This window comes from Vanacampus margaritifer, chromosome 2 (assembly GCF_051991255.1).
Source record: "Vanacampus margaritifer isolate UIUO_Vmar chromosome 2, RoL_Vmar_1.0, whole genome shotgun sequence".
Taxonomy (NCBI): Eukaryota; Metazoa; Chordata; class Actinopteri; order Syngnathiformes; family Syngnathidae; genus Vanacampus; species Vanacampus margaritifer.
Genome location: NC_135433.1, coordinates 800001 through 826681, shown reverse-complemented (window position 1 = coordinate 826681; position 26681 = coordinate 800001). Strand labels below are relative to the sequence as shown.

Here is a 26681-nt window from a genome sequence, read left to right as displayed (position 1 = left end):
TAAACACGCCCGCGCACGTGCACGCGCGCGGGCGAGCGACCTCGTCAAAGTCGGCGATGATCTCGTTGAGCAGCCGCAGACACTCGACTCCCTGCTTGTTCATCTCCGTCTGCGAGTAGAAGTCGGCGAATCCCGGGATGGAGGCAAACATCACGCCCACCGAGTCGTACGACTGCGAGTACAATTCCTGCGCACAAACGCCGAGCGTTAGCGGCCAGCGGGGGGCGCCGTTGGCAACAGGGTTGTTTTAGTTAACAAAAACGAAAACTACAATTCAAAAAAACTATTTCGTTTATGAAATAAAATCTGAATTAAATTGCTTTAAAAAAAACAAAAACGGAAACGACATTTTTTGTTTATAAAGCGAACTAAAAGTAACTACAGCTAGCTAGCTTGCTAGCATCAATGGCTGAAGCCAAACTGTGGCAGGATTTTGACTTCCTGGACCTGCATTTGACACCTCTGCGCACAAGTAATACACATTAAAAAACAAAAACAAAAAACAAACTAAAACTAAGCATTCCAAAAAAATACTAAAACTAATAAAAACTAACAGAAGCCCCCTGAAAAGGAACTAAAAACGAACTACAATGAAAATTGCCAAACTATAAAATCCCGTGTTGTCCCGCCGGCCGCTCTCTTCTTTGAACGTATGTCATGGCGACCAATCCGAGGCGGGAGAGTCCGTGGGGATAGGGCGCCGCCCTACGTGACCCGCGACAGCTCTTTATTTTTCTTTATGTCTCTTTCCTTCTCATTCCTTTTTCTTTGGTCTTGCTCAATCTTTATCATTTCTCTTTTTTGCTCCCTCTCTCATTTCTCTGTCACTTATTGCTCCGTCTCTTTCTTTCTTTCTCTCATTCCTCTCTCTCTCACACACATCTTTGTTTGCCTTTTTTTCTAATTTTTCTGTTTATTTCCTTCTCATTCCGTCTGTCTTTTGTCTCATTTCTCTCTTTTTTGTTCCCTCTGTCATTCTTTGCTCAATCTTTCTCATTTCTCTATCTTTCATTCTCTTTCATTTCCTCTCATTCTTTCTTCTCTCTTTCTCATTCTTTGTCTCTTTTTTCTTTCTTTCTTTCACACACACACTTTGTTTTTGTCTTTCTCCTTTCTCTCTCTCATATTTTCTTTTCTCTATTATATTTTTCTGTTTTTCTTTCTTTCCTTATTCCCCCCTCTCTCTCTTTATTTTATATTTCTCCCTCCCTCTCTCTCTCTCTCTCTCTCTCCAATTTCCCATTTTGCCTCTCTCACGCTCCGTCTTCTTCATGTGTTGAATTTGCGTCTGCTGCCCTCTATTGGCAGGCCGCAAGCCAACGGCAGAGCAAAAGTAAGCCAAGAATGGAGCGGTCGCCGGTGGCCATTTTGAGTTTTGGTGGTCGCGCGAAGGCCGACCTCGTTGTCGCGGTCCTTCTCCAGGAAGTGTCGCGCCACGTGCCCGGGCAGGATGTTCCTCAGCATGTTCTCGTTCTGCTCCCGCAGCTCCTTCATCTCGTTGATTTCCTCTTTGGCCTGAACGCGCCACAGGAAGTCCAATCGCGCCGTGTACTCCAGCTGCATCGCAAACACACAAACGGAGAAACGCCGCAGACGTGAGCCGGCGGGATTTGTCTTCAATGAAGCCCCCATTGATGGCAAGAATACCGCAACCCGCCAGCAATCGCTCAGCCGAGAAGCCGGAAGGAGTCGAGGCAAAATAAAAATCCAAACGACGAAGCCATGGAGGAATTCTTACGACTGGTCTCTTGTGTTGAACAGACGGCGGCAAAGCAATTTGCTAATTGCAAATTAATCTCAACAAATGAATGATGGGGGGCGCGAACACGCTTGGGAGCTTTTGAGTGCCTCTCGACGCCGATCGCTCAAGCATTTCGCTGATGAATCCTGCGACCAATTATATGCGTCATCATTTTGCCTTTAAAAAAAAAAATGGATTGACGGCTGCAGACTGGCGGGGACGTTTGGTATGGAGGACCAAAACAGACAAAACTAAGAAGAAATGACTTCATAAATAAATAAATAAATACAAGTGAACATTAACAGATCTAAAAAACACAATTAAAAAATTAAATACAAAAAAAGTAATATAAATGAAAAAAATAAATAAATATATATCCCTAAATAAATAAATAAAAGTAAAAAAGAATAAAAAAAGAATACATTGGTCTTATGGATGGAATTAGTTTAATGCTACTATTGCTAATTTTGTACATTTTTAGCACTTTCATATAGTACAATATCGTTTCAAAAAAATAATTGACATGTCTAACATCTTGATATTGCACAATATTGATGACGGATTTGAAGTAGTTTGTATTTCTAATGCAATTAGTGTTATTTATCCCCCTCTGGGTCTTGGGCTTGATGCAGTGAGGGGGGGGGGGGGGGGGCGGGGCTTGTGCGTTCCAGTGACCCTGGAGAGCGATCCCGTCTGGAGCAAAAAAGAACCCAGCGTGTCGGTACGCTGTGGGGTGGCAGCCCCACCAAGCGACTACCCTGCGGAGGGCTAACAACACGCTCAGGAGAACCCCCCCCTTTATGTTACCAAACTGACTCGGAAAAGAAGGCGGGCTGCCCGACACGGGAACGAACCCCAGCCTGCCCCTGACGAGTACGGATGAACCTTGGTCTCAGGACCTGTTCGCCACCTGCAAGGTCCAGACCCTCCTGTGTGTGTGTGTGTGTGTGTGTGTGTTGGGGGGGGGGGGGGGGGGGGTCTAACCTGCTGTCCATGGTAGAAGACGGCCAGGAGAAACATGGCCATGAGGAGCAGTGACGTCTCCTTGGTGCCCAGGAAGTTCCTAAAAGCATCATCATCATCATCATCATCATCATCATCATCATCATCATTTTCCAACAAGGCGTTGTTGAAGCTCAGCAGAGGTTCTTTTCTACGGTGCCTTCCCGGGAAACGGGTCGAACAGAGCGTTGCCACAGAAACCAGAGCAACGTTAACCCCTTGTCAAGGTAAAGGTCAAAGGTCAGCGAACGCACGAGCAGCAACATCAAACTGGCCACACCAGGAAAGACCGCTTGAGACTTACAATATTTGGAGCAGACATTTTCTTCGTTTGTCACCGTGACAACTTTTCATTCAGTCATTCCTTTTTTTGTATTTTTCATATGTGAAAGTTTGATATGCACTTGCATATACAAAAACAAAATGGCTGCAAACAGGGAAGCGCTCGTTTACAAAAGCACTGCACTAATGCAGGAAATGTACGGTGGGTTTTGTGTCATAAAAAAAAGAATCCAAACTATAAATAGCTTGCTTGTGAAAAAAAAATCAGATTTTTGTGCGGAAAGCAATTTAAAAAAAATCTATCACACAATCTGACATGTCATTTTTGTAAAAAAAAAAAATAAATAAATTAGCCAGACATAAGATTTTTGTGGGGGAAAACAAATACAAATTCGAATATGGATGCTTGTGAGAAAAAAAAAGATTACAATTGTAAGCTAAATGTGTGTGAGAAAATAAAATAATAAGGATCAGAAATGATTATAATATTATTTTTATTAAAACCTAATAAAATTGCAAATACAAAATTTGTGATTACAAAGTATAAAAAAAATATATAAATCGGAATACAGATCTTGTGGGGAAAAAATGAATTACAGATTGAAAAATCGGATTTTTGTGAAAAAAAAAGTGATTATAATCAGACATATTTTGTGAAAGAAAGAAATGGAGTGAAATGTGAAATGTGATTTGCGCTCACTCTGCGTTTCGGTGGGCGACGTCGTAACGCACGAAGAGCGCAGCGTAGAAGGCTTGGGTGAGCAGCGAGTAGACGGCCACCATCAGCAGCAGCACGGCCAACTTGAGGAGCGAGTTGAGGCGCAGGAAGACGGCGCACGTCACCATCGCCAGCACGCCCGTGAACACAAAGTACTGCACGCACGCAAGAAAAGGGAAAACTGAAATTCCAAAGACAACTGAGTTAACGAAGTAAAATAAAAACGAAAATGCTTTTTCATTTAATTCATTTCATGCATGAGCCTTTGGGGATGATTTGAAATGTGATTTGAAGTCGATTTATTTCATCGGAATAATGACTTTGAAAGTGTCACACAGAAGTGACGTCATCAAGCAGCAGCCAATAGAAAAGCACCTTGAGATGACGTCGCTCCGAGGCCACAACCGAATGCAACGTTAGCTAAGAAATGAGTTACTTTTCTCATTTTACCATCATTAAATATTGCGCACAATTAGAGGTGTCAAATCCAGGTCCAGAAAGTCAAAACCGTGTCAAAGTTTGGCTTTAGCCCCAGGTGCTAGCTAGCTAGCTTGCTAGCTCCCTGGCTAGCTCCCATGGTGCTCGTTTACCTGCTCGGGAGCTAGCTAGCTAGCTAGCATCTGTGGCTAACACCAAACTGTGGAAGGGTTTTGACTTCTTGGACCTGGATTTGACACCTCTGCGCACAAGTAACACACATAAATATTAAATAAAATAATAAATAATAAAAAAGAAAAGAAAACTAATACTGAAAGTAACTAAAACTAAGCATTTTTGAAATAACTAAAACAAATAAAAACTAACAGAACCACCCTGAAAACTAATTCAAACTAACTAAATTGAAAAAACTCAAAATAAAAATAACCTATAATTATAATAACCCTGGAGTCGTGACATGATGGAGTCAAGGCGAGAGGCGCCATTTTTGTTTTTTTTTCCTTCTGGAGAGCTCAGTATTGTTCATTCGGTAATTTTACCGATTTGACATGTCATCATCATTGCTCTCCTTTTTTTTTTTTTTTCATATATATTTTTTGTCTATTTTTTTGTATGTGGGTAATTATGTGTATGTGCGTGCGAGTGTGCGTGCGAGTGTGCGTGCGAGGCGCCATTTTGGACGGCGCCTGAGCGCACGCGCGTACCTCCGGGTAGAAGCAGATGTCAGCGCCGGCGTGGGAGCGGTCCAAGGTGTCGTTCCTCGATGCGGCCAACTCGTGCAAGTCGCACCACAGCTGATGCGCGGCAAGCGGACCAAGGTCACTTTTCAGCACTTGAATTCCACGCACGCACGTCACTCACCATGTTGATCATGGCCGCCAGGAAGTTGATGAGGATGGAGAGGAAGATGACCACGTTGCGTGCGGCGTAGGTCTCGTTGATCCAGCAGCAGGCCTGGCGCAGGACCAGCGGCAGACATTTGTAATCCTCGGCGGTGGTGGCCAGGACCAGACCCGAGTGCAGAAGGATCAGGACCGACAACTGCGCCACCATCGGCACCATCCTGCGCCCGCGCGGACGTAACGTCAGTCGACTCGCGCCACAAATTACAATTCTGGCCATTCTTTTTTTTTTCTTCTTTTTTTTTACAGGAATAGTGAGTCAACTAGTGGACTAGGTCTGGTCTTCGGTCTTCGCTTTGTGTCATGCAAAAGTTAGCAGCGCTAGTAGGTTGGATAAATGATATTCAATTCAATTCAAATGTTTTGGTTTCACTATTTATAGTAAGGTTTGATAGTAAGATATGTTGAGCAAATGAGTGGGCCGGCTTTCATATAGCGGGTAAACTTGGAGCTGGTTTTGTTCGAGTCTGGAAACGAGTCGACTCGTTTTGCAGAGCTCGGAATCAAAGTCATTCAACAGGTTATTTTGCTTCCAACAAAGCGCGAGCGACAAGCAGCCGCGTTTTTCATTTTGTCAACGACGATGTCGCGTTTCACCTGGCGGAGGGCAGAAGACTTTGGATGGTGGTGATGAAGAGGAGCACGATGAAGGCGCAAACCAGGTTGGACTTGAAAACTTCATCCCTCATTTGCGAGTACTTGAAGGAAGGAAAAAATAGAGAGAGAGACGGTGAGAGTGAGACAGCAAACGTGACCACGCCCACAACAACAACAACAACAATACATCAAACACGCTACGTTAGCACATTAGCACGCCACGCTTCAAGCGGCACAAGCGTAAAGAGTAGCTGCCCCCCCCCCCCGCCCCCCAAAAAAACAAGGACACTTGACACTTGACACTAGCAGTCGCAGTTACAAAGTCGACTTGACCTCCGATGAGTCACGCAACGCCAAGCCGACATTTTCAGGAATTTATAAAAACCCCGCTCGCCCAAACAGGACGTAAGAAAATGGCCCGCCCTCCCAAAAGAGGACGTTTGGTGAGAGTGAGCGAGACGGGAGCGGCAGGCGGGCTTGTCAGAACCAGGCTAGCCGTTAGCCACTAGCTGCCACCAGTTGTTAGCTGAGCCCCAACAAAAGCTAATGTTCACAAATAGGCTAACTGCTAAAAGTTAAACCTGAGCAGGAAATGATTATGAAATGATTTGATTTTGGGAGTAAACTTGTACCGTGATAAAATTAAATTAAAATTGAATTAACTGCTTAAATGTTGCGGGTCAAACTGACCCGTTTTAAAAAGTGTTACGTGCTTGTTTTTTTTCCTCTTTAATGACCTCAATTCTGAGATTCAAGTCAGAATTCTCACTTTATTGGGTTATTATTATTTTTGGTTTATCTTTAAAGTGAGAATTCTGACTTTAAAGTCCGAATTGTCACTTTAAGAAAAAGGAGCGAGCAAAGCGTCCGCCGTCTGCCAGCGGACGCCTTCCTCCGAGGCTGCTGGGAAATGAGCACGAGGTCACGTGACGTTCGCTCACACAAAACAAACACAAACAAATGACAAGTCAAAGAAAAGAGAGAAACGAGGAAGTCAACAGCAAATCACAAACAAACAAGAGGCGGGGGCGGGACAAGAGGCGGGACAAGAGGCGGGACAAGAGGCACGGACGTGCGTCGTACTCGGGAAACAAAGTGAAAAAAAGTTGCAGCGCATCAAAACTCCAACAATCGCGATGGTTCATGAAAGCAACACGACACGGAAAGTTCCTCGTCCGTCTTTGGCTCACGCACGCTAAATATCATCAATGACATCAGATTTCCTGGAAAAAAAAGCCAAAGGGTTTTGAAAGGTCACGCAAACCCCCGAAAAAGCGCTCCTGCGTTTTGCAACATTTTTCAAGCGGCGACTCAGAAGGGTTCGAGTCCAGTTTCACTCTTTTGGACTCGGCATGAGAATTCCGCATTGAGTGTTTTGTGGTGTTTACTGATTTGATGTTATTCATTTATTTCAATTCTATTCCAATTTTTATTTCATTCTTAAAAAAAAGGAAATGATTAATAATTAAATAAATAAAGTAAAAATCAAAAAATAACAACAGTAAAAATAATCAACACAAAATAAATGACATTAAAGCAGTAAAGATGCTACAATGCTAACAAACAAAATGAGTCAACAGCAAGACTTTGTACTATCGTTTTTTTCAAGTATTTTATACATTTTTTAAAAATAGGAATGGACTGAGATGATTGTTTTATAATCTAGATTGTTTCACAAAATGACACCTTGAGTTGAAATACGTCGTTATTTTTGTTTTGTTCTGTGTTTAGATTTGAAAAAAAAAATGTCGGTTCCTCTTCATTTGTACTCACTTTTCCTTTTTGTTTAGTTTGATTTGCAGGTTAATTGCTACATTTTCATGATGGACTTCATACATTTTATTGAATTTGAGAGTTTGTATAAATATTGGATTCGTGCGGTCTCCGTATCCACATCCGAAAATGACACCAATGGCACGTTTCCTTAAAGGTGGGGTCTTTAGTTTTGTCCGTTTGTGTTTGTAAACAAGCAATTCAAAACAGACTCCTCCTCTTCTCGTCAACATGCGACACGCCCCTCGCTCTGTGATTGGCTGGACGGCTAAACACAGACTTTCCGCCCACAAACGTCCCTCTCGTGGCAAAACACAACAAAATGGCAAAATACAGGCTGGGGCGGATGACGACGAAATCGGCACCAACACATCAACAGAAGCCCGGAGGTGTCGATTGAGAAGGACTTTACGTCCGGTGTTGATTTCTGAGGGAAAACTAAAGACTTCACCTTTAACTCTTTGACTGCCAGACGTTTTCAGAAAAGGGATGCTGTCAGTGCCAGCCGATTTAAGCATTTTGACTGATCTTTCAAGGGCCACAGAAAATGATGTGTTTGGACTATGGAAACACACATACTACCAAATGAAAGATTGGACTCTCATCTTTCATCAGAAAAAAAAGTTTGTTTCTACCTTATTCCGTTTTTCAGTAATCAACAATAGAAAATGGTTAGTTTCACCTCTGTTCTGAAAAAAAAAAACGTCTTTTAACGTCTTTGGCACTCCTCCATAGGATTTTACTAAACGTTATTTAACGTTTTTGGCAGCCAAAGAGTTAAAAGAAAAATGGCTTCAGTGTAGGTTAAAATGCTGACTGATTGAAATTGAAGTCAAAATAAAAATGAAAAACTGCTGCTGTTTTTTTTTTGTGGTCTGTATGTAAAATTAACCAAGCAAAAATATTATATCCGAATACTTTATTCAATAGACTTTCCCGAAAGATTTTTTATTTTTTTTTTATCTCACTTTTTGTAAAGTGAAGAACAAGAATGTACAATTTTTGGCCTTCGTTTACTCATGATGGATTTGATGTGTTTGGCTTCTTTTCTAAGGAGGGAGGAAAAAGCAAAAGGAAGACAAAAAGAAGAAAGCAAAGAAGACAACAAACAAAAGAAGCAGGCGCAGGCGCAGGCGCAGGCGCAGGCGCAGCCGCAGCCGCAGCCGCAGCCGCAGCGTCTCCGAGGCCCAGCTACCTTGTGTTCCAGGCCGGAGTCTTTAAAGATCAGCGAGAACGCTTTGATATGTTCTCTCCTCAACTTATCGCCACTCCGTAAGTCGATGGCGCTCTCTATGCGCTCGTTAATTTCCTCAGGGCCGGACTGGACATGCAAAGCTTGTGCGAGATGGTTGGGAAGCAGATTTATGGAATTTCTGGTTAGGGCGGCCAGAGTCTAGGAGGGGAGAAGCACATGCACATTGAATGAACCGCATGCTGCGACACCTCCTTCTTACCTCCGCACTCGCATCGGCACGATCACAAACAAGAAAAACAAAAACAAGAGACAAACGAGCAAAATTCTAACTTTCTGCTCGCATCCTGCTGCCGTCCGGTTAGTGTTCACACACGCGCGCGCACGCACACGCACGCACACGCACGCACACGCACACGCACGCACGCACACACACGACAGAAATGGACAAACACGGCAAAGACTTTCTGCTGCAAAACAGCAAACAAACGACGGTGGCGTTTTGAGTAAAAAATCGAATCATCGATATCGAATCGATTTTCCTTTTCGAGCCCAATAAAAAAAACATGAATCAATTATTTTAATATATAATTTCTTCCCATAAATTCTAAAGTAAATCGAATTTTAAAGGCCGTTTTTTTTGTATCTTGCTGTATTTTTTCTGTTCACATGAATTTAAAAGTATGAAAGTCCAAACTTATTGCACTTTAAGACAATTCTGAATATTTTAAGTTTATATTTACAATTATTTTTGTTCTTCCACAATTAATTGATATCAGATTGAACTGAAGCGAATCGAATCGGGGGCAAATCAAATTGAACGGAACTCTTGTGAATCGAAATCGAATCGATTGAGGAAATTAGAATCGAGTCTCGGGATACAAAGTTCATTCGTTCTGTGACAACGCTTGGACCTCAAATCATCGTTCACAATTGAAATGAATGGAAATGCCATTATTCTGTTACCAAAAAAAAAATGTAATGTGTATTTTAACAACTCCTACAGGTAGAGCTGTCACAATTAATTCATTAATGGACAAGTAATCGATTATCAAATGAATCGACAACAATTTTAATAATCGAGTAATCGTTTGGAGCCATTTTTTTATATTAAAAATGGTCCAAATCCTCTCATTTCAACATATCAACAGTAATTGTTGATTGATATCTGCAGTACTTCATGAAAGTCGACTGATTATCTTGCGTGTTAAATCAAACAAAATGACCAAACCGATAACATAGTACAACATCGATCCCACTTCTTTTTCTTTTTTTTATCACTATACAAATACAAAGTACGAAATAAACAACAGCCACTTGTTAATAAACAGTCATCAGGGAAAAAATGCTTTTGTAATACACTTGCATGCAAAATGAAAATAAATCTGATGAATTGATTCTCAAAATATTTGTCGCTGACAGCAGCACTACCAAGAAGGCTGTCAACAAGTGAGACTCAAAACCGTGTTTTCGATTGTTCCCGTTGTCAACCATTTGACTTTCTAGACTTGTATCGTTCCGATATCATTTCTCTTCTTGCACTCTTGTCTTTTTAGGGTTGTATCCTTGACAGCTGACTTTGCATTTGCATTTTTTTTCTATCTTACATTCTATTGTTTTTATGACGATGTATTTTGTTTCTTGATTTGCAGGGACGTCCCACTCACATTTGTTTACGCCCGCTTTGCACATATTTGCTCGTATAAAAGAAGCGACCGGACCGGCTCCTGAAATCCCGCTTGGCTCATCACGTCGACATTTCATGGATATCCCGTTAGCATTAGCGTTAGCAAGTGTGTTAGCGAGCGGTGTGAGATGTTGCTGAGAAGGAGAGCTGCGAAGTCGTCCTTCACTTTGCAGACGTTGACCGTGAAAATCCAAAGTTTCAGCTCTTCTTCCTCTTTCTTTGCTTTCCATTAGCATTTAGCATGAAGCTAACCTTCACGGAGGCCTTCAAGTGATCACGCGTGACCAACGATGCTCGCGCCGTTGTGTCTTTCTATCCTTGTATCACACAAAGGTGAGCTGGTTTTCGCTCCGCTAGACAACTTCTTGTTTTTGTCTTGTGCTTGGAATGAAAAAAAAAAAAACAAGAATCTTTTGTATCCCGCCATGCTTACGTGAAAAGAAGATTTGGATTTGCAGATTTGCTTGTGGCCAGGACTGTCGTCAAGTCCAACATGGCCAAGTCCAAGTCAGCTATGAGTCACAAAAGTCCAAGTCCAAGTTCAGATCAAGAGTAAACCGTAAAACATTTTTTTAAACAATTTTCACCACCACAAAATGAGAGAAATTTGTCTCTTAAAGAAAAACGTCAAACAAAGTTGGACGTGCTTCCGTATGCGAAATTGTCTTCTTACAGAATCTGCGTGAAAGTTGCGTGATGTTTTTTTTTTTTTTTTAATGGTCTTAATGGTTTGTAAAACCACATTTGATAACTCCGCTGTTGACTGATCTGACCTGGCAGACCATCCCGACTTATTTGTGACCTTGGATCGGGACAGAAGAGAGAGTAGTAGACTAGAGAGAAGGAGAAAGTAGAATGGGTAGAGGGCAGGTAGGCAAGAGTAGGCGGAGCCTAGCAGAGGGAGAGTCGAGAGCGGCTGCCAAGGAAGCGGCGCCAAAGCCGCGACATCAAAGACGCTTCAGAAGTCTTCTGAGGATCCTTTCATAAGCGCGCCGCCGCCATTGTCAGGTGATGAAGGACATTTTTTCAAGAAGGACAAACGCACCGCGACATCAAATAGCATCTGCGCGCCTGTGAAGGAGCCGCGACCGCTCACCTCACCGGCTGGCGGGCGGATTAGCCACAGGTCACGGCTAACGCTCAGCATTAAAAATAGATACCTTTCGGCTTGGTTCGAGAAAAAAAAAACAGACGTTCGGTCATGGCGACCAGCCTTGTTACGTCACGTCCGGTCACGGCGACCAGTCTCGTCCCGCCACGTCACGCCCGGCGACCAGCCCCGTCACGGCGACCAGTCTCGTCCGGTCACGGCGACCAGTCTCGTCACGCTACACCCGGTCACGGCGACCAGTCTCGTCACGTCATGTCATGGCGACCAGTCTCGCCCCGCCACGGCACGCCCGGCGACCAGTCCCGTCACGGCGACCAGTCTCGCCCGGTCACGGCGACCAGTCTCGCCCGGTCACGGCGACCAGTCTCGCCCGGTCACGGCGACCAGTCTCGTCCGGTCACGCCGACCAGTCTCGTCACGCCACGCCCGGTCACAGCGACCAGTCTCGTCACGCCACGCCCGGTCACGGCGACCAGTCTTGTCACGTCACGTCCGATCATGGCGACCAGTCTCGTCCCGCCACGTCCCGTCACGGCGACCAGTCTCGTCCGGTCACGGCGACCAGTCTCGTCCGGTCACGGCGACCAGTCTCGTCCGGTCACGGCGACCAGTCTCGTCCGGTCACAGCGACCAGTCTCGTCACGGCACGCCCGGTCACGGCGACCAGTCTCGTCACGTCACGTCCGGTCATGGCGATCAGTCTCGTCACGTCACGTCCGGTCACGGCGACCAGTCTCGTCCGGTCACAGCGACCAGTCTCGTCACGGCACGCCCGGTCACGGCGACCAGTCTCGTCACGTCACGTCCGGTCATGGCGACCAGACTCGTCACGTCACGTCCGGTCACGGCGACCAGTCTCGTCACATCCTGTCTGGTCACGGTGACCGGTGTCGTCGCATCCTGTCCGGACCGGTCGTGACCAAAACAGGCTTAGCGGCCAAACCACAAAGGAGGACGCACAGGCACAATCGTCCTCACACAACGCAGCCGTTTCCGCGGCAACAGCGTCTTCCGGCACAGGTGAGACAGAACGAAGGCATGCAAACCTCGGGCGGCGACGAGCTGGGCGGGGCACTCACGTTCTGCTTGCCCACGATGTTGTCGAAAGGAAGCTCGGGGCTCCACGACGCCTCGTTGAAGGTGGCGGCGCTGGCGCGGCGCTCGGCGGCGCCGGCCGCTTCCTTCATGATGTCCTCGGGGAGCGCCAGCAGGCCGTCTTCCGGCTGCTTGATCAGGTAGGTGTCGATGTTGTGGCGGCGCAGGAAGTCGTTGCGGTCCTTGCCGTGGCCCGCCTCCACCTCGTAGTCGCCGTTCAGGCAGTCCAGCGCCGCTTTGGAGATGTGGATGCGCCTGCCCAGGGGGGACGGACGGGGGGGGGGAGGACGGACGACAGACGGGACGCCGTGGTCAGGACGGGATCTCACGGAGGAGCTTTTCAAGATATCAGCTCATTGATAACTATTAGGACCGTGTACAGATACATATATATATATATATATATATATTAGGGGTGTCAAAAGGAGTGCGTTGACTCCATGGAAAGTTCCTTTAACGCCACTCATTTTTTTAACGCGCGATTAATGTCCGCTCCTTCCTGGGAGAATTCCAGTTGCAACGTCGACATTTAGCAGGAATAAAAATGCATGTGGAGACAAAAGTTGTTTTTGACCATTTTCAAAATGTGCAGTCGTTACTTCATGCTAAAGATGAGATAGCTCTTAATATGAAAAGAAAAATGCTCGGAGCTGTCAGAAAAATGACAACACAAATCAATATCACACCCACAGCAGAGGACATCGTTTGAATTTTTATAAATTATTATGAAATGACTAAAAGATGCAGCCATATTTCTATTAGTTGAACATTTTATTCCCACTTTTATGTTAACAAGAGTATGAAAGCTTAGGGAAAAAATATTTTATTGTACATTTACAACAGATTTGCACTTAATTGTGTTTTAACGACTGAAATCATGTGATTAATTACGATTAAAATTTTAATCGTCTGACACCCCTATATATATATATATATATATATACATTTTTAAATGTATTTATTTTTTATACGTTGTTTTGATGGGGTACTATTCCTGAAAAAATAAAAAAACACCCACTTACTATGGCCAGCAGATGGCAGCATTGCATCTCTTTGCAATGGATCAAAAGACACGACAACTCGGGACGCACGTCAATGCTATTTTCAACCGATACCGATAAAGCAATCATTTAGAAAGTGCCGATGTCGATAACCGATAAGTAAGCCGATAATTGTTCACTTGAATACAAATATACTTTCGAGTCCTACTATATGATCTGGTTTATTGGTATGACTATAATTGCCGCTAATTATCGGCCACTGATATTATCGTGCATCGCTAACGACAACACGGCGGATCTTCGGAAATGGAACATTTTCAAGGATGACGCGAATGATCGACGTCGTTGTCACTTTAAATCTCATTCACAAAGCGACACGAAACAAAAAAAAAAAAAAGGCAAAGTCAGTGTTTTGCAGAAAATGCATCTTTTCACAAAAAGCTCGTTTTCTCCTTATTTTTTCCACGATAGCTTTATTGGTGTCACTCAAATGACGATTTTCAAATGCTGATCACTGAAGAATGAGAATCCTATTTTTTTTCTTTTTAATGTGCGCTTGGAATCCAATCTTTCACGTTATCCGCCATGTTTACGTCGTCAAAGCACACAATATTCCGTTTGCTTTGAAAGATGCGTGAAAATGCTTGAGATGGGCCGGCGCTCTCCAGGTCGTCTTTTTTGGATCACGTTTGGCAGTAAAAACGTTCGCCAGGCGCAAAATTCCATGCGAAAATGCTGATTTTGGACAATTTATGAGGGAAGAAAAACCTGGAGTGAGGACGGACGTGTGATGAGGACGGACATGCGACGGCTGCTCGTCTCATCTAACCGGCATTTTCAGATGCTTTTCGGATTCTTTTCAAGCGCAGACTCCGAGCGGATCGAGTCCGGTCCCAATCTTTGGCTTTCGATCTTCGATTTTTGAGAATTCCGTATTGAGTGTTTTGTGGTGTTATTCATTTATTTCAATTCAATTCGATTCAAATTTTTATTTCATTCTTTTAAGAAAAAGAAATGAAATGGGACAGAAAGAAGGGAAACTTGTGGTATCGGCCCCTGATTTAAAAAAAATTCAAATAAATAAAATCTGAATGAAAAAATAACAAAAGTCAAAATAATCAACACAAAATAATTGACATTAAGCAGTGAAGATGCTACAATGCTAACAAACTAAATGAATCTATAATTTTTTTTCTTCCAGTAGTTGAGCTTTTATACATTTTTTAAAAATACGAATGGACTGAGATCATTTTGTTTTCTAATCCAGATTGTTCCACAAAATGACACCTTGAGTTGAAAGACGTTTTCTTTTTTGTTTTGTTCTGTATTTAAGTTTGGGAAAAATATTTGTTCCTCTTCACTTGATGGCCTTCAGACGTCATTTCAAGGCGCTTTCAATTTGAACATTTGAAGTTGTTGGAATATTGGATTGGTGGCGACACCAATAGCACCTTTCTGTAGAGGAAAGACGGGTTCGATGTCGGTTTTGGCAATCGGGTTCGACGAGTCTTTCCTTGTTTGAAGCGTCTTGTCGTCTTGCAGTTGGACTCGTTTTTTTGCTCGATGCTGACTTTGCATTCAGCGTCGCTTGTTTAAAAAGCGCTCTAGAAATAAAGTTGCGTTCGCTTGCCCAAGGGAAGGCGGGGCTACTTTAGTAGATTGCCGCCAGCGGAGTGACAACGTGCGAGCGCACCAACAGCGCAGCCGTTGGGAAGCGTCCAAAAAGCCAGGTGCGATATATATATATATATATATATATATCGGCTCCATTATTATTAGTAGTAGTATTTAAGGAACTGACCCAACATTTTGGGGGGGGTTTCTACACCAAGGAATTGTGTCAAATTGATAACCCACAAAACAACCCCATTTTTGGACCGACCCAACATTTTGGGTTCTTTTTTTAAACCAAGGATTTGCGTCAAATGAATAACCCACAAAAGAACCCATTTTGGGGGACCAACCAAGCGTTTTATGTTATTTATTTAAACTAAAAAGTTGGGTCAAATGAATAACCAACAAAAACAAAAAACAAAAATTTGGGGGTGGGGGGAGCGACCCAACATTTTGGGTTATTTATTCAAACCAAAGATTTGGGTCAAATGAATAACCCACAATTTGTTTGAACCGACCCAACATTTTGTGTTGTTTATTTAAACAAAAAAACGGGATCAAATAAATAAGCCCAAAATAATAGTAATAGGGGATGTGGGGGGGGCAACATTTGTGTTGGGCGGCGAGTCGGCGTGGCGAGCGCGTGCGGCGTCCTCACCCCGGGATGCCGCCGGACTCCAGCTTGTTGGCGATGTCCACGTCCCAGGACCAGACGTCAAACTGCCACTTCCTGAGGCCCAGCACGCCGCACAGCACCGAACCCGAGTGGATCCCGATGCGCATGTCGATGTCGTGTTTGGTGCGCGAGCGCACGTATCTGACAACAAGCACACAAAAGCAAAACAATCGGACGCCAGCGAATGCGCATTCCAACTTTCTCATCTTCCTGCATGTTTTTTGTCTCCTTTTGCCACAAACACGCAGCACAATGTTTTGGTTTTTCCCAAACATGCCGGACTGGTCGCCAGCCAATTATAGACACAACCACTACATGTCAAGGTTATTTTAGTTAACGAAAACTAATGGGGAAAAAAACAACTCAAATTCGAAAAATAATTTTGTTAACGAAATAAAATAAAAATAAAGCCTGCTTTAAAAAAAAAAAAAAGAAAACTAACTGAAACTACATTTTATGTTCACAAAACAAACTAAAACTAACTATAATTATAGCAAAAAAAGTCCTTGCTTTTAGTCTTTGGTCATGAATTTAATGCATGAGCCTTTCGGGATGATTTGAAGTGGATTTATTTTGATATGAACCCGAATAAGGACGTTTTGGAGTCTGTCACACAAAAGTGACATCATCGAGCAGTAGCCAATAGGAAGGCACCTTCAGATGACGTCACTCCGAGGCCACAACCAAATGTAACGCTAGCTCAGAAATCAGTTACTTTTCTCATGATGGTGTTTATCGAATATCGCGCACAAGCAGAAGTGCAAATCCTGGTCCAGAAAGTCAAACTCTTGACGCTAACTAGCTAGCTAGCTAGCTAGCTCCCTGGCTAGCTCCCATGGTGTTCTTTTACCCGCTGAAGCCAAACTGTGGTCGGGTTTTGACTCTCTGGACCTGGATTTGCCACCTCTTGCCACTTGGGGGCGCACTCGTGTTTGTTGCCAGGAAATTAGCGTAAACTCATTCACTGCCTTAAATTCATTTGAACTATTTCTGTTAGTTGAACATTTCTTTCCACTTTTGTTAGCAAGAATATGAAAAGCTAGAATTTTTTTATTGTACATTTAGAACAGATATAAAAATGTTGCTTAATCCCCAAACATTCCTGACTTTCTCGCCCGCCATCGCTTTGTGACGACAAACGTGCCACGTGTGACGCAATATCGAAGCGAGATTTTTTTGGGGACTTTTTGCGAATTTTGGGCCCTTTTTCAAATTTCGATAGTTTCCATTCAGTTTGCATTTTTGCATTTCTTGAAAATTGAAATAAAAATGGGTGGACGGAAACCCAACTATTGTTCCGTCGTACCCTGACATCAGGCTTCCTCAGTCCTGGTTGTCCGGTGCTGGACTCATGCAGGTCTCATATGTTTCCATGCTCCAACACACCTGATTCCTGTCGTCAGCAAGCTCTGCAGAAGCCTGATAACGATTGTGATTCCTGATCTTTGGAATCAGGTGCGTTGGAGGATGGAAACATTTCTTGTGGGCGGGGCCTAAAACCCGCGGGACTCCGGCCCGCCAGGACTAGGATTAGGGAAGCCTGCCTTCCATGAACAACGAGCGCGTGTTTCCATATGCAAATGAGGGTGTGTGATTTTGGCCCACTTTTGGAATTTGCCCTTAAAAAGGATGAAGCCTTCAGCAGCGGCGTTTGAGCGACGTCTCACCTGATGGTCTTGATCATGCTGAGGCCCATCTCCACGCAGCAGTGGGCGTGGTCCTGCCGCGCCTCGGGGAGGCCCGACACGCAGTAGTAGCAATCGCCCAGGATCTTGATGCGCAGGCAGTGGTGCTCCTGCGAGCACAGCGGGACCCTCAGCCTTTCCCGCCTCAGCCTTTCCCGCAGGCAACACGGCACACACACACACACCTTTATCTTTGCATCATTGTGGGGACATGTCATTGACATGATGCATTTGCTAGCCCCTTCTCAAAAATGATTGCCCATTCCTTAGCCTAACCGCAACCCTAACCCAATTTAAACCTAAAGTCTAAAACCAAGTCTTGACCCTCAAAAGGAGATCTGAACTTGTGGGGACCGCCAAAATGTCGGTCCCCACAATGGTAGTTAAACCAGGAAAACATGCGTGTAAGGGCCCCACAAAGTAGCAAAGACAAAGGCGCACACACACACGCACGCACGCACGCACGCACGCACGCACACACACGTCGACGCTGCGCTCACGTGTGCCAGGCGGTCGAAGCGTGCGAAAAGCTCGTTCAACATCCGCACCAGCTCCTGCGCCGACAACGTTGTGGAAAGATTTGTGAAACCTTTGACGTCTGCGAAAAGAATGCTGGATAAAACACAGAAAGGTCACTTTGGGGGACGCGGCCTGGACTTTTCACATCAAGTCTCAAGGACAACACTCGTGCAGAGCCCCCAGCCAGCCGTCGTGTCTCCCTCCTCCAACCCAGCTGAATCAAATGCATCTGGAATGATCCTGGTTATATGATTCAGGTGTGTTGGAGGAGGGACACATGTAAAACAGGCCGGATGGGGGCTCTCTGGGACCAGATGAAGAGACCCCTGCTCTAGGAGTCCTCTGTGACATCGCCAAGACTCGCTAGAGACCAACAAGACTGCAGGGATCTTGCGGGGATGTCCTCAAAACACTTAAACCACAAAACCATGTGGCTTTTTCTAGTCTCCAGCAGGTCTCTGAGACGTCACTGAAAGTATTTATGTCTGGGACAAGGTTATCTGTGACATCTCCGAGACTTGATGAAGACCAAGGAGACTGACGAGATCTTGCAGGGAAGTCCCCGCTACTTCATGGCGATCTCTACTCAAGGACGCTTGACTTAAGTCAACTTTTCAAGTCTCCAGCAGGTCTCTTAGTTTCTGTCCACGACTGGAGAGACATCCCTGCAAGATCTTCGCAACAGCTCCAAGACCCGCTAGAGGTTAAGTAGACTGAGGAGACGTCGGACAGCCGTCGCCACACAAAGACTCTTGACTCGCAAGACCACATGACTGTCCACTGACAACCGGCCTGGCGAAATAATCAAGACACCTTCACGTAGACCAGTTTGCCCGGAGGTCGCCGTGACAAGACTTCTGCACGGTGACTTGCGGGCCACTTGATCTCCGCGAGTCGCCATCTGTTGAAAGCCATATTTTGGTGTGCTGAGGCGCCCGGACTGGTCCGATGTCTCCGTCGGTGAGACGGACGGGCCCGTTAGCACTGACTGAGTCTGACCTGACGTTCTCATAGCGGTGGATGTAGATCCGATGGAACTGATGTTGGAGGTTTTCGTCCTCCACGTTGGTCATGTCGTTGATCATTTCCAGAACCACGAAGCGAGGTAGGACAGACAGGACCAGGCGCTCCTGGGGACACAGAGGCCACAATGGAAAGATTGCAGGTGATAAGCTGGGACAGAAACAAATAACGGGGATTTTTAACTCTTTGACTGCCAAAAACGTTAAATAACGTTTAGTAAAATCCTAAGGAGGAGTGCCAAAGACGTTAAAAGACGTTTGTTTCAAAACAGAGGTGAAACTAACCATTTTCTATTGTTGATTACTGAAAAACGGAATAAGGTAGAAACAAACTTCTTTTTTTTTCTGATGAAAGATGAGAGTCCAATCTTTCATTTGGTAGTTTGTGTGTTTCCATAGTCCAAACACAACATTTTCTGTGGACCTCGAAAGATCAGTCAAAATGCTTAAATGGGCTGGCACCCACGGCATCCCTTTTCTGAAAACGTCTGGCAGTCAAAGAGTTAATCGCATAACTAGTTAACTCATGATTAATCACAAATTTTATATCTGTTCTAATACAAAAAAATGCTATGTTTTCATACTTTTGTTAACAAAAGTGGGGGAAAAAAATGTTAAACTAATAGAAATAGTTCAAATGAATTTTTGACGTCTATAGCCGTCAATGGCAGTGAATGAGTTAAGAACAGCTACAAAAGTTGACCAAAGTCCAGTTTATGGCCATGCTAGACCTGGATCTGAACTTTGATGTCCAGTGTAAGACGATGCCAGATCCAAATTGGACTTTCTAATGGGCAGTTCACAACTACTTTGGATTTGAATGTTTCAGTCTATCTGATGCGGGACCTGAACCGGAACTTTACAGTCCAATTTACAACCATATTGAATCCGAAAGTCAATATATCAGTACAGTTCAAGACGATCCTGGATCTGGATCAGAACCTTTAGGGGCCAGTTTTACAACAACATTGGATCTGGATTTGACTGGAGTGTATCTTTAAAGACCAGTTCAAGACCACAATGGATCTGGACCATACGACCACAATAAATCTAGACATTTCAGTCTGGTTTACGACTTTGATCTGGATCTGGATTTGAACTTTTACACTCATTTTACATTCAAAATAAATGTGGATCAGAACAAGTAAACTGAGTTTGCCACTGTGTTTGAGCTGGGTCCGAACTTTTGAGTCCAATTTACAACCACACTTGTTCTGGATCTGACTGATGTAGATTTTAAAGTTTGAGTCCATTTTATGACTATGCTGGATCTAGATCCGAAAATTTGAATTCAGTTTACACCCACAGTAGTCCAGTTTATGACCACAATGAAACTGGACCTGAACAGATCAGGATCTGAACGTTTAAGTCCAGTTAACAATCAGAATGGATCTAAATATGATCTAGTTTATCCACAGTATTTGGATCTGAAGCCAGTTTAAAAACAAACTGAATTTAGGCCTTTATTTTCAAATCCGGTTTACAAACTATTTAAATGGAACTGGCTCGGCCTTCCTTTTGCATGTTGTCCCTGCGCCTGCATGGGTTTTCTCCAGGCCATTTGGTTCCTCCTGTAAATTGTGACGAGTAAACCAGTTGTGGGCGTACCCGCCTGTACGGCCCGTGGACAGCTGAGGTTGGCACGCTCGCAACCCTCGTGAGGAGAAGCAGTGTGAAAAAGGGACGGATGGCTAGAAGGGTGGGACTGGATCTGGATTTGAAGAATCCAATTTACCGCAACATCTTGAAGTCCACTTTGACGACTTGCATGGATGCGAAACTGATTTCGGGCACGTAAGAAGGACTTTGGTCTCCTGCACAACAAAGTGTGTGTTGTGGTCTGTGAGGGTCTCTTAGCGGGCTGCGGCCCCTCTTTCCATTTCAGCCGCGGCTGAGCTTCTCATGCCTCGAGGCTTCCAGGAAACAAGATGGCGGAAAAGCTTTCTGCGCCGTCCACTTCGCTGTGTAAACAAACGCCACTCGCTCGCTCGCTCGCTCGTTGTGTGTGTGCGTGCGCGCGCGCGTGCGTGCGTGTTTGAGTGTGTGGCAGCAGATCGATGCGGCCTCCGTGTTTGTCTCCCGTCAGCGAGCTCATTAGGAGCACAGTCGCAAACGTTGTCAACACAAATCCATCAATGGCGAGTCGCGTCAAACTTGTCGGCACGTCGCATCGCATCAAACAGACACAAAGTGTGCGGCGCCGCACGCTTACATGCACCGATTTAAAAAACTGCGACGTGAAAAGAATTGTCACAAACGTGTCGCGAGAGACCGATATGGTTTTTTCAAGGCTGATACCGATTGTTAGTAGTCAGTAGGGGTGGGAATCTTTGACGGTCTCACAATTCAATTCGATTCCGATTTTTGTGTCTGCGATTTGATTCAGAATCAGTTTTCGATTCAGAAACGATTTTTGAATTCAAAATGATTCGATTGACAATGATTTCTGCTTCAATTTCTAGATGTGCAAAGAATCGACAAGATCTACTCCAGTCTGACTCGCTAATGCTAATTAGCACGCTACCCGCAGCACTTTTATCACTGAAAAGAACGACTATTCATACAAAACGCTTCAGGAATGTTTACAGAAAAGCATCTTAACATTAGTCATCGACATCTGCTCTTCCTACGCTGCAAAAAAATGTCTTTTATTGGGATAACTTGATTTTGACTCAACTTAACAGTGTATCAAAACGTGCGGAACCACACTGCCCCTAAGTGGCCAAATCGTGTACAACATGAACAGCGCTCCCAATAAAAGGCACGCAAACAAGGGCAAGACAGTGTCAAATAATTGAAATAAAATCAATTTTGGGACATTTAAAATCGATTCTGAATCGTACTAAATGAGGATCGCAATTCTTATTAGAAACCATTTTTGGGCACACCCCTAGTCGTCAAGGAGACCGATATTTCAAGCTGATATTCAGTTACAATAAAAGAGAAAATATTAGTTATTATTTAAATGGACTTTTTCTTTTCATTTTAAACATATAAAGAATTGACAGCTTTGTTTCAAAATTCGAACAAAAATTGCAGGGAGCTTCCAGGGTCATCAGCTTGTGTTAAGCTAAATTAAAAATTGAGCTCGTAAATTGTTCCCTAAAGTTTTCTACTTTTTCCCAAAATTTCAACATCATTTCGTAATTGTAGTGAGTTCCAAGTGACAGCGTCACTTTTTTTTTTATAAAGTTGAAATGTCAACAAATGCATAAATGAAAAGTTGCCTGTGTCTCACTGAGAGACAAAAGCATGCGAGCGGAGCTCGTTTGGGGATTTCGTCAGGGCTCATAAAAGCTTTCAAAAGATCTTTGCTGACAGTAAAACATGGTCTGAATACGTTCGACATGTCGTTGCGACAAGAAAAATCTGTCTGTGAACATCTTACGAATCCTGACGAAAATCGGCCCGGCCCATAATGGGTCTATCCGTACAAAGGTGTCCGCCTGAGCCGTCTTCCCACGGCAGAGTTGCGGCGAGGACCTGACCTGTCTCTGGTTCTCCGTCTCCAGACGCAACCGGGCCTCGATGCAGCGTCGCGTCTCCAAGAAGGCCTGGCGCTGGGCGCGGTCCGACAGGTAACTGATGAAGATCCCGGCCGTGTTCATACACATGAACAGAACCGTCTGGGCCGCCACCTGCCACACATCAGCAACAAAGTAGCTTAGCACCGTTAGCATTGAGATCGTTTTGGTATAAGCTTGTTAGAACAAATGTACATAAGTTATCCCATATTTACTCTTATAAGCATTTATTTATCTGTGAGGAGAGCAAAGCCCCATGGGAAGGATGCTCCTGCGGCTCCTGCAGCTTCAGGGCCGCTTCAGGGCCGCTTCAGGGCAGGATCTGTGCCGTATCACAAGATAGCAGCTGAAACACTTTGCCGATAAATTGGTGACTGTTGAGACCTTCAGCGCTGAAGAAAGACATGTCTGTATTATTATCTGCACAATGACTCATCTCCTTGAAGGTTGCTGCTGCTGTGTGTTCCCTCTCCCTTTAGAGCAGCAACATCTGTGTAAATAAACCACGGAATCGATACATTTAGGGCAAATTTTTTCCGTTGATCTTCAAAAGATCAAGGGCACTTAGGGCCCCAACTGACCTCAAATGCTTTGAGGCCCCTTCATTTTGGGTGCCCCCAAATGGGGGCACTTTGGTGCATTATATGGCATTTTTCATTTTGAGGCATTTATGGGTGCACCAAGAGGTATAAGTTCCTCCCCCCAGACTGGAGCCCTTTTTGTGCCTTTTTGGGAACTTGGACTCCGGGGTATGACTGGCGGCGGACGGCCCAGGAAGGCGTTCAAATTCCCCAGTGGTGGCCATGGTTCTGGGACCCCGGGGGTGAGGTCAGTCTCGAGACCTCCACGTAAATATTACCACCCAGTGGTCGTTTCCCGCTGGCATGAAACGAAATAGATGTCCCTATAAGTACGAGAGGACTCGGCGGAGTGTGCCTTAGAGCGGTCAGGAGATTCTAATCTGTGCACATCTCTGTCTGTTCTCCTCTCGAGCAAAAAGAAACCAAGTCTCTTGTCTTCCTTCCTTGTCTATTTATTTGTTCTAGGTTGACTGAACCTGACGATGGTCAACTGCCACTTATTGGCAGTTAGGCATTCGCATAGTCACCGTTTTTTTTTATTCACTTGAACATCATGTCTTTTTGCAGTTTTAGTGTGTGCAAGTCCAAGTGATAAAGGTTGAGTTTGGTGCCATCTGGTGGAATCATGGCATTGCTGTAAGCGTTCATCCATTGGTCGTGCGTTTGCGATGTCGTGTTTTGTTGGCATTTTGAGCACAAGGTGAAAGTGAAAGCTGTTTTCTGGTTGTCTTCTGATGCAGCCACACAAAAGACGGGCAAGTTGAATTCAAGTTTACAATTTGCCGGGATGATTTCAAAGCCATGTTTTGTTATTTAGGCCAGCAAACATTACTAATGAGCCTCATTTAAAGGCGTGAACGCTTGTAGCTAATGAATAAACTCACATGTGGAACATGATTGTGTACGTGTCGGCTCTCGCTAGTTGCTGCTTTACAATACGCTCCATTTCAAGCGCTTTGACAACATCAGTTTAAAAAAAAAAAAGTTCTAATTTGGACAAGTTTAGGCAACTCACACTCTAGGGGTGGAACAAAAAACAGTTTGAAGCGGAAAATTGTTTTGATTTAATTTAAAGGTTGCTAGTGCATCAAGCTGCACACACACACACACACACACACACACAAACGCGCACACACACACACGTACGTACAAGCGCACTGGAAGTCGTCAGCTTGTTTGTTCAACATGTTGGATGTGATGGCCAGCAGGTCACATGACACCCGACCTGCTCCATCCTTCCACTGTTTGAAGGCAGAGATGATGTAACACAATGCAAACAGTCACTGTAACAAGCACGCACACACAAAAACACAAACATGCACATACACACACTCCCCAGGGTCATTAGCGTGGCGGACAAGTGCGGGCAGGTCTTTCTCTCGTTTTATTGCCAAAGGTCGTCCAGGACGCTCATGTTGGCCCACAAGAGGCGTCTGGCTGTTACATCAGCACAGCAAAACACGCGCGCCACCAACTGACCCGCTAAATAATCGGAAAAGTTGTGCCATCGTGCGGAAATTCCTCGTTTAGCGACATGCTGAAAGTCATTAGGGTAAAAGTTCAAAGTTAGAAAGCGGAGACAGGAAGGTTTCGTTGCATTGGGCCAAGCCTATGAAAAAAAAAGAAAGAAGAAAAAGAAAAGAAAGAAGAAAAAAAAAGAAAGAAGGAAAAAAAGAAAGAAGGAAAAGAAAAGAAAGAAGAAAAAGAAAAGAAAGAAGAAAAAAAAAGAAAGAAGAAAAAAAAAGAAAGAGGGAAAAAAAACCTCATGTGTCCGATGACTCGATTGTTGGACGAGAGGATGGTCGATTCCAAAACGATTGTATGGACGGTCAGCCCCTCCCACACCGGACACTAACGGCACATGGGTGGAAGTTTTGCAGCTTTTTGGTTCTTTTCCTTCCATTGAGTTGTTAGTCACGCGATGACTCACATGACGACATCCTTACAGTACAAAAGCCACTCAGTGACTCACCAGATGGAATCTAAAAATAGTCCGTCCGCGTCATTTCCAGCATCGTTCAAAGTTTGGCGGGTCACTTGGAAAAGTTTGACTGCAATCCATCGCCGAGTGACGGATCTGCACATTCCCACCATCGGGATTTTTCAACTGCAAAATACTACGCTCCAAAAACGGTTGGGTCAGAAATAGCCCAAATTTTGTCAAACTTCTTAAGTGGCTTAGCGCTGCCAAGTGACAACGTGTGAGCGCTCGCTTCATGCGACCGCTGTCAAGCCTCGTTCAGTCTCCCAAAAAAATACTGTACATCCCATGCATCATGATTATTATCATTACTATTAAAGGAACCAACCCAACATTTTGGGTGGTTTTTTTTTTACACCAAGGAGTTGTGTCAAATGGATAACCCACAAAACAACTCCATTTTTGGACTGACCCAACATTTTGGGTTAATTATTTAAACCAAAGATTTGTGTCCAGTGAATAACCCACAAAATAAGCCATTTTTGGGGACCCACCTAGCGTTTTTTGTCATTTGTTGAAACTAAAAAGTTGGCTAAAATGAATAACCAACAAAAAACACAAAATTGGGGGGAGCCAACATTTTGGGTTATTTATATAAACCAAACATTTGTGTCAAATGAATAACCTACAAAAATACCCTGTGTTGTTTGTTTACAAAACAACACATTTTTGGGGGATTGAAGCAGCTTTTTGGGTTATTCATTCGAACCAAAAAGTTGAGTTTAAAGAATAATCGAAAACCTCGTTTTGCGGGTCCTTTTGTGGGCTATTCATTTTGACAACCACAAATTGAAGAAGAAGAAAAGGTGTGGGGGATTGTCTTTGTTTTTCTTTTTCTCTATATCTCGTCTATATCATTCTTTATCTCTTCATTTGGTTGAAATCATCAACTCAATTTGCGTCATTTTTGTTTTTAGTGTTGTTGTTGATTCTTCCCAACAAGTTGTTGTTCAGGTTGTTTTATGGCTTATTCATTTTGAAGTAGTGGATCAGTCTTATTTATTGATTCATTTATTTATTCATTCCTTATTTCTGATCTTATTTTCTGACTGAAAACATCCCAATATTGTCAAGTTGTGTTGTTGTTGTCGAGTTGAGAATTGTTCATTATTATTTATTTTGATACATTTTTTGGGGTTGAACGTACATTGGGTCAGCTGCTTTGTTGACCTCCAGCATATTGGGTTATTTTGTTTTGCGTGTGCGTGCGTGCGTGCGTGCGTGCGTGCGTGCGTGTCGCCAATGGGCAGAAAGAGAAGACGCAGGAGTGGATGACAAACACGTTGGAGCAGGTGGCGACCGCTCCATGACCGGACGGCGGTGGGCGGCCGCGCGTCAACAAGCAAAGCGAATGTTTATTTCACGCTGGCACGCCGTGTGGGAGGATGAGAGGATCGCCCTGGTGTGTGTCTTCACATCCCCCCCCCCCACCCCCCCAACCCCCCCCCCCCCCCGGCCCCCCGCCCAGTCCCCCGGGCGCATGACAGCGTGCCGCTCCGTCTTCTTGCCAATCTCTCCCAGGACGACATCAGCACTGATT

General features: G+C 44.3%; 1 protein-coding gene across 3 annotated transcripts in view; it reads right to left on the bottom strand.

Annotated features, from left to right (window-relative positions):
• Positions 1-26681, bottom strand: part of adcy8 (adenylate cyclase 8 (brain)) — a 58454-nt gene that overhangs the window by 5812 nt on the left and 25961 nt on the right. For 2 of the 3 annotated variants that reach the window (XM_077556311.1, XM_077556312.1), the window contains exons 2-15: positions 22544-22693; positions 19033-19163; positions 18015-18126; positions 17497-17624; positions 15812-15970; positions 12523-12793; positions 8649-8846; positions 5681-5781; positions 5043-5244; positions 4886-4975; positions 3726-3898; positions 2726-2804; positions 1399-1557; positions 41-187 (exon numbers count right to left, since the gene is read on the bottom strand). In XM_077556311.1, coding sequence (XP_077412437.1) covers positions 41-187; positions 1399-1557; positions 2726-2804; positions 3726-3898; positions 4886-4975; positions 5043-5244; positions 5681-5781; positions 8649-8846; positions 12523-12793; positions 15812-15970; positions 17497-17624; positions 18015-18126; positions 19033-19163; positions 22544-22693 — 2100 coding nt within the window. The remainder of the gene's footprint in view (positions 1-40; positions 188-1398; positions 1558-2725; positions 2805-3725; positions 3899-4885; positions 4976-5042; positions 5245-5680; positions 5782-8648; positions 8847-12522; positions 12794-15811; positions 15971-17496; positions 17625-18014; positions 18127-19032; positions 19164-22543; positions 22694-26681) is intronic. The other variant, XM_077556313.1, reaches the window with a different exon arrangement.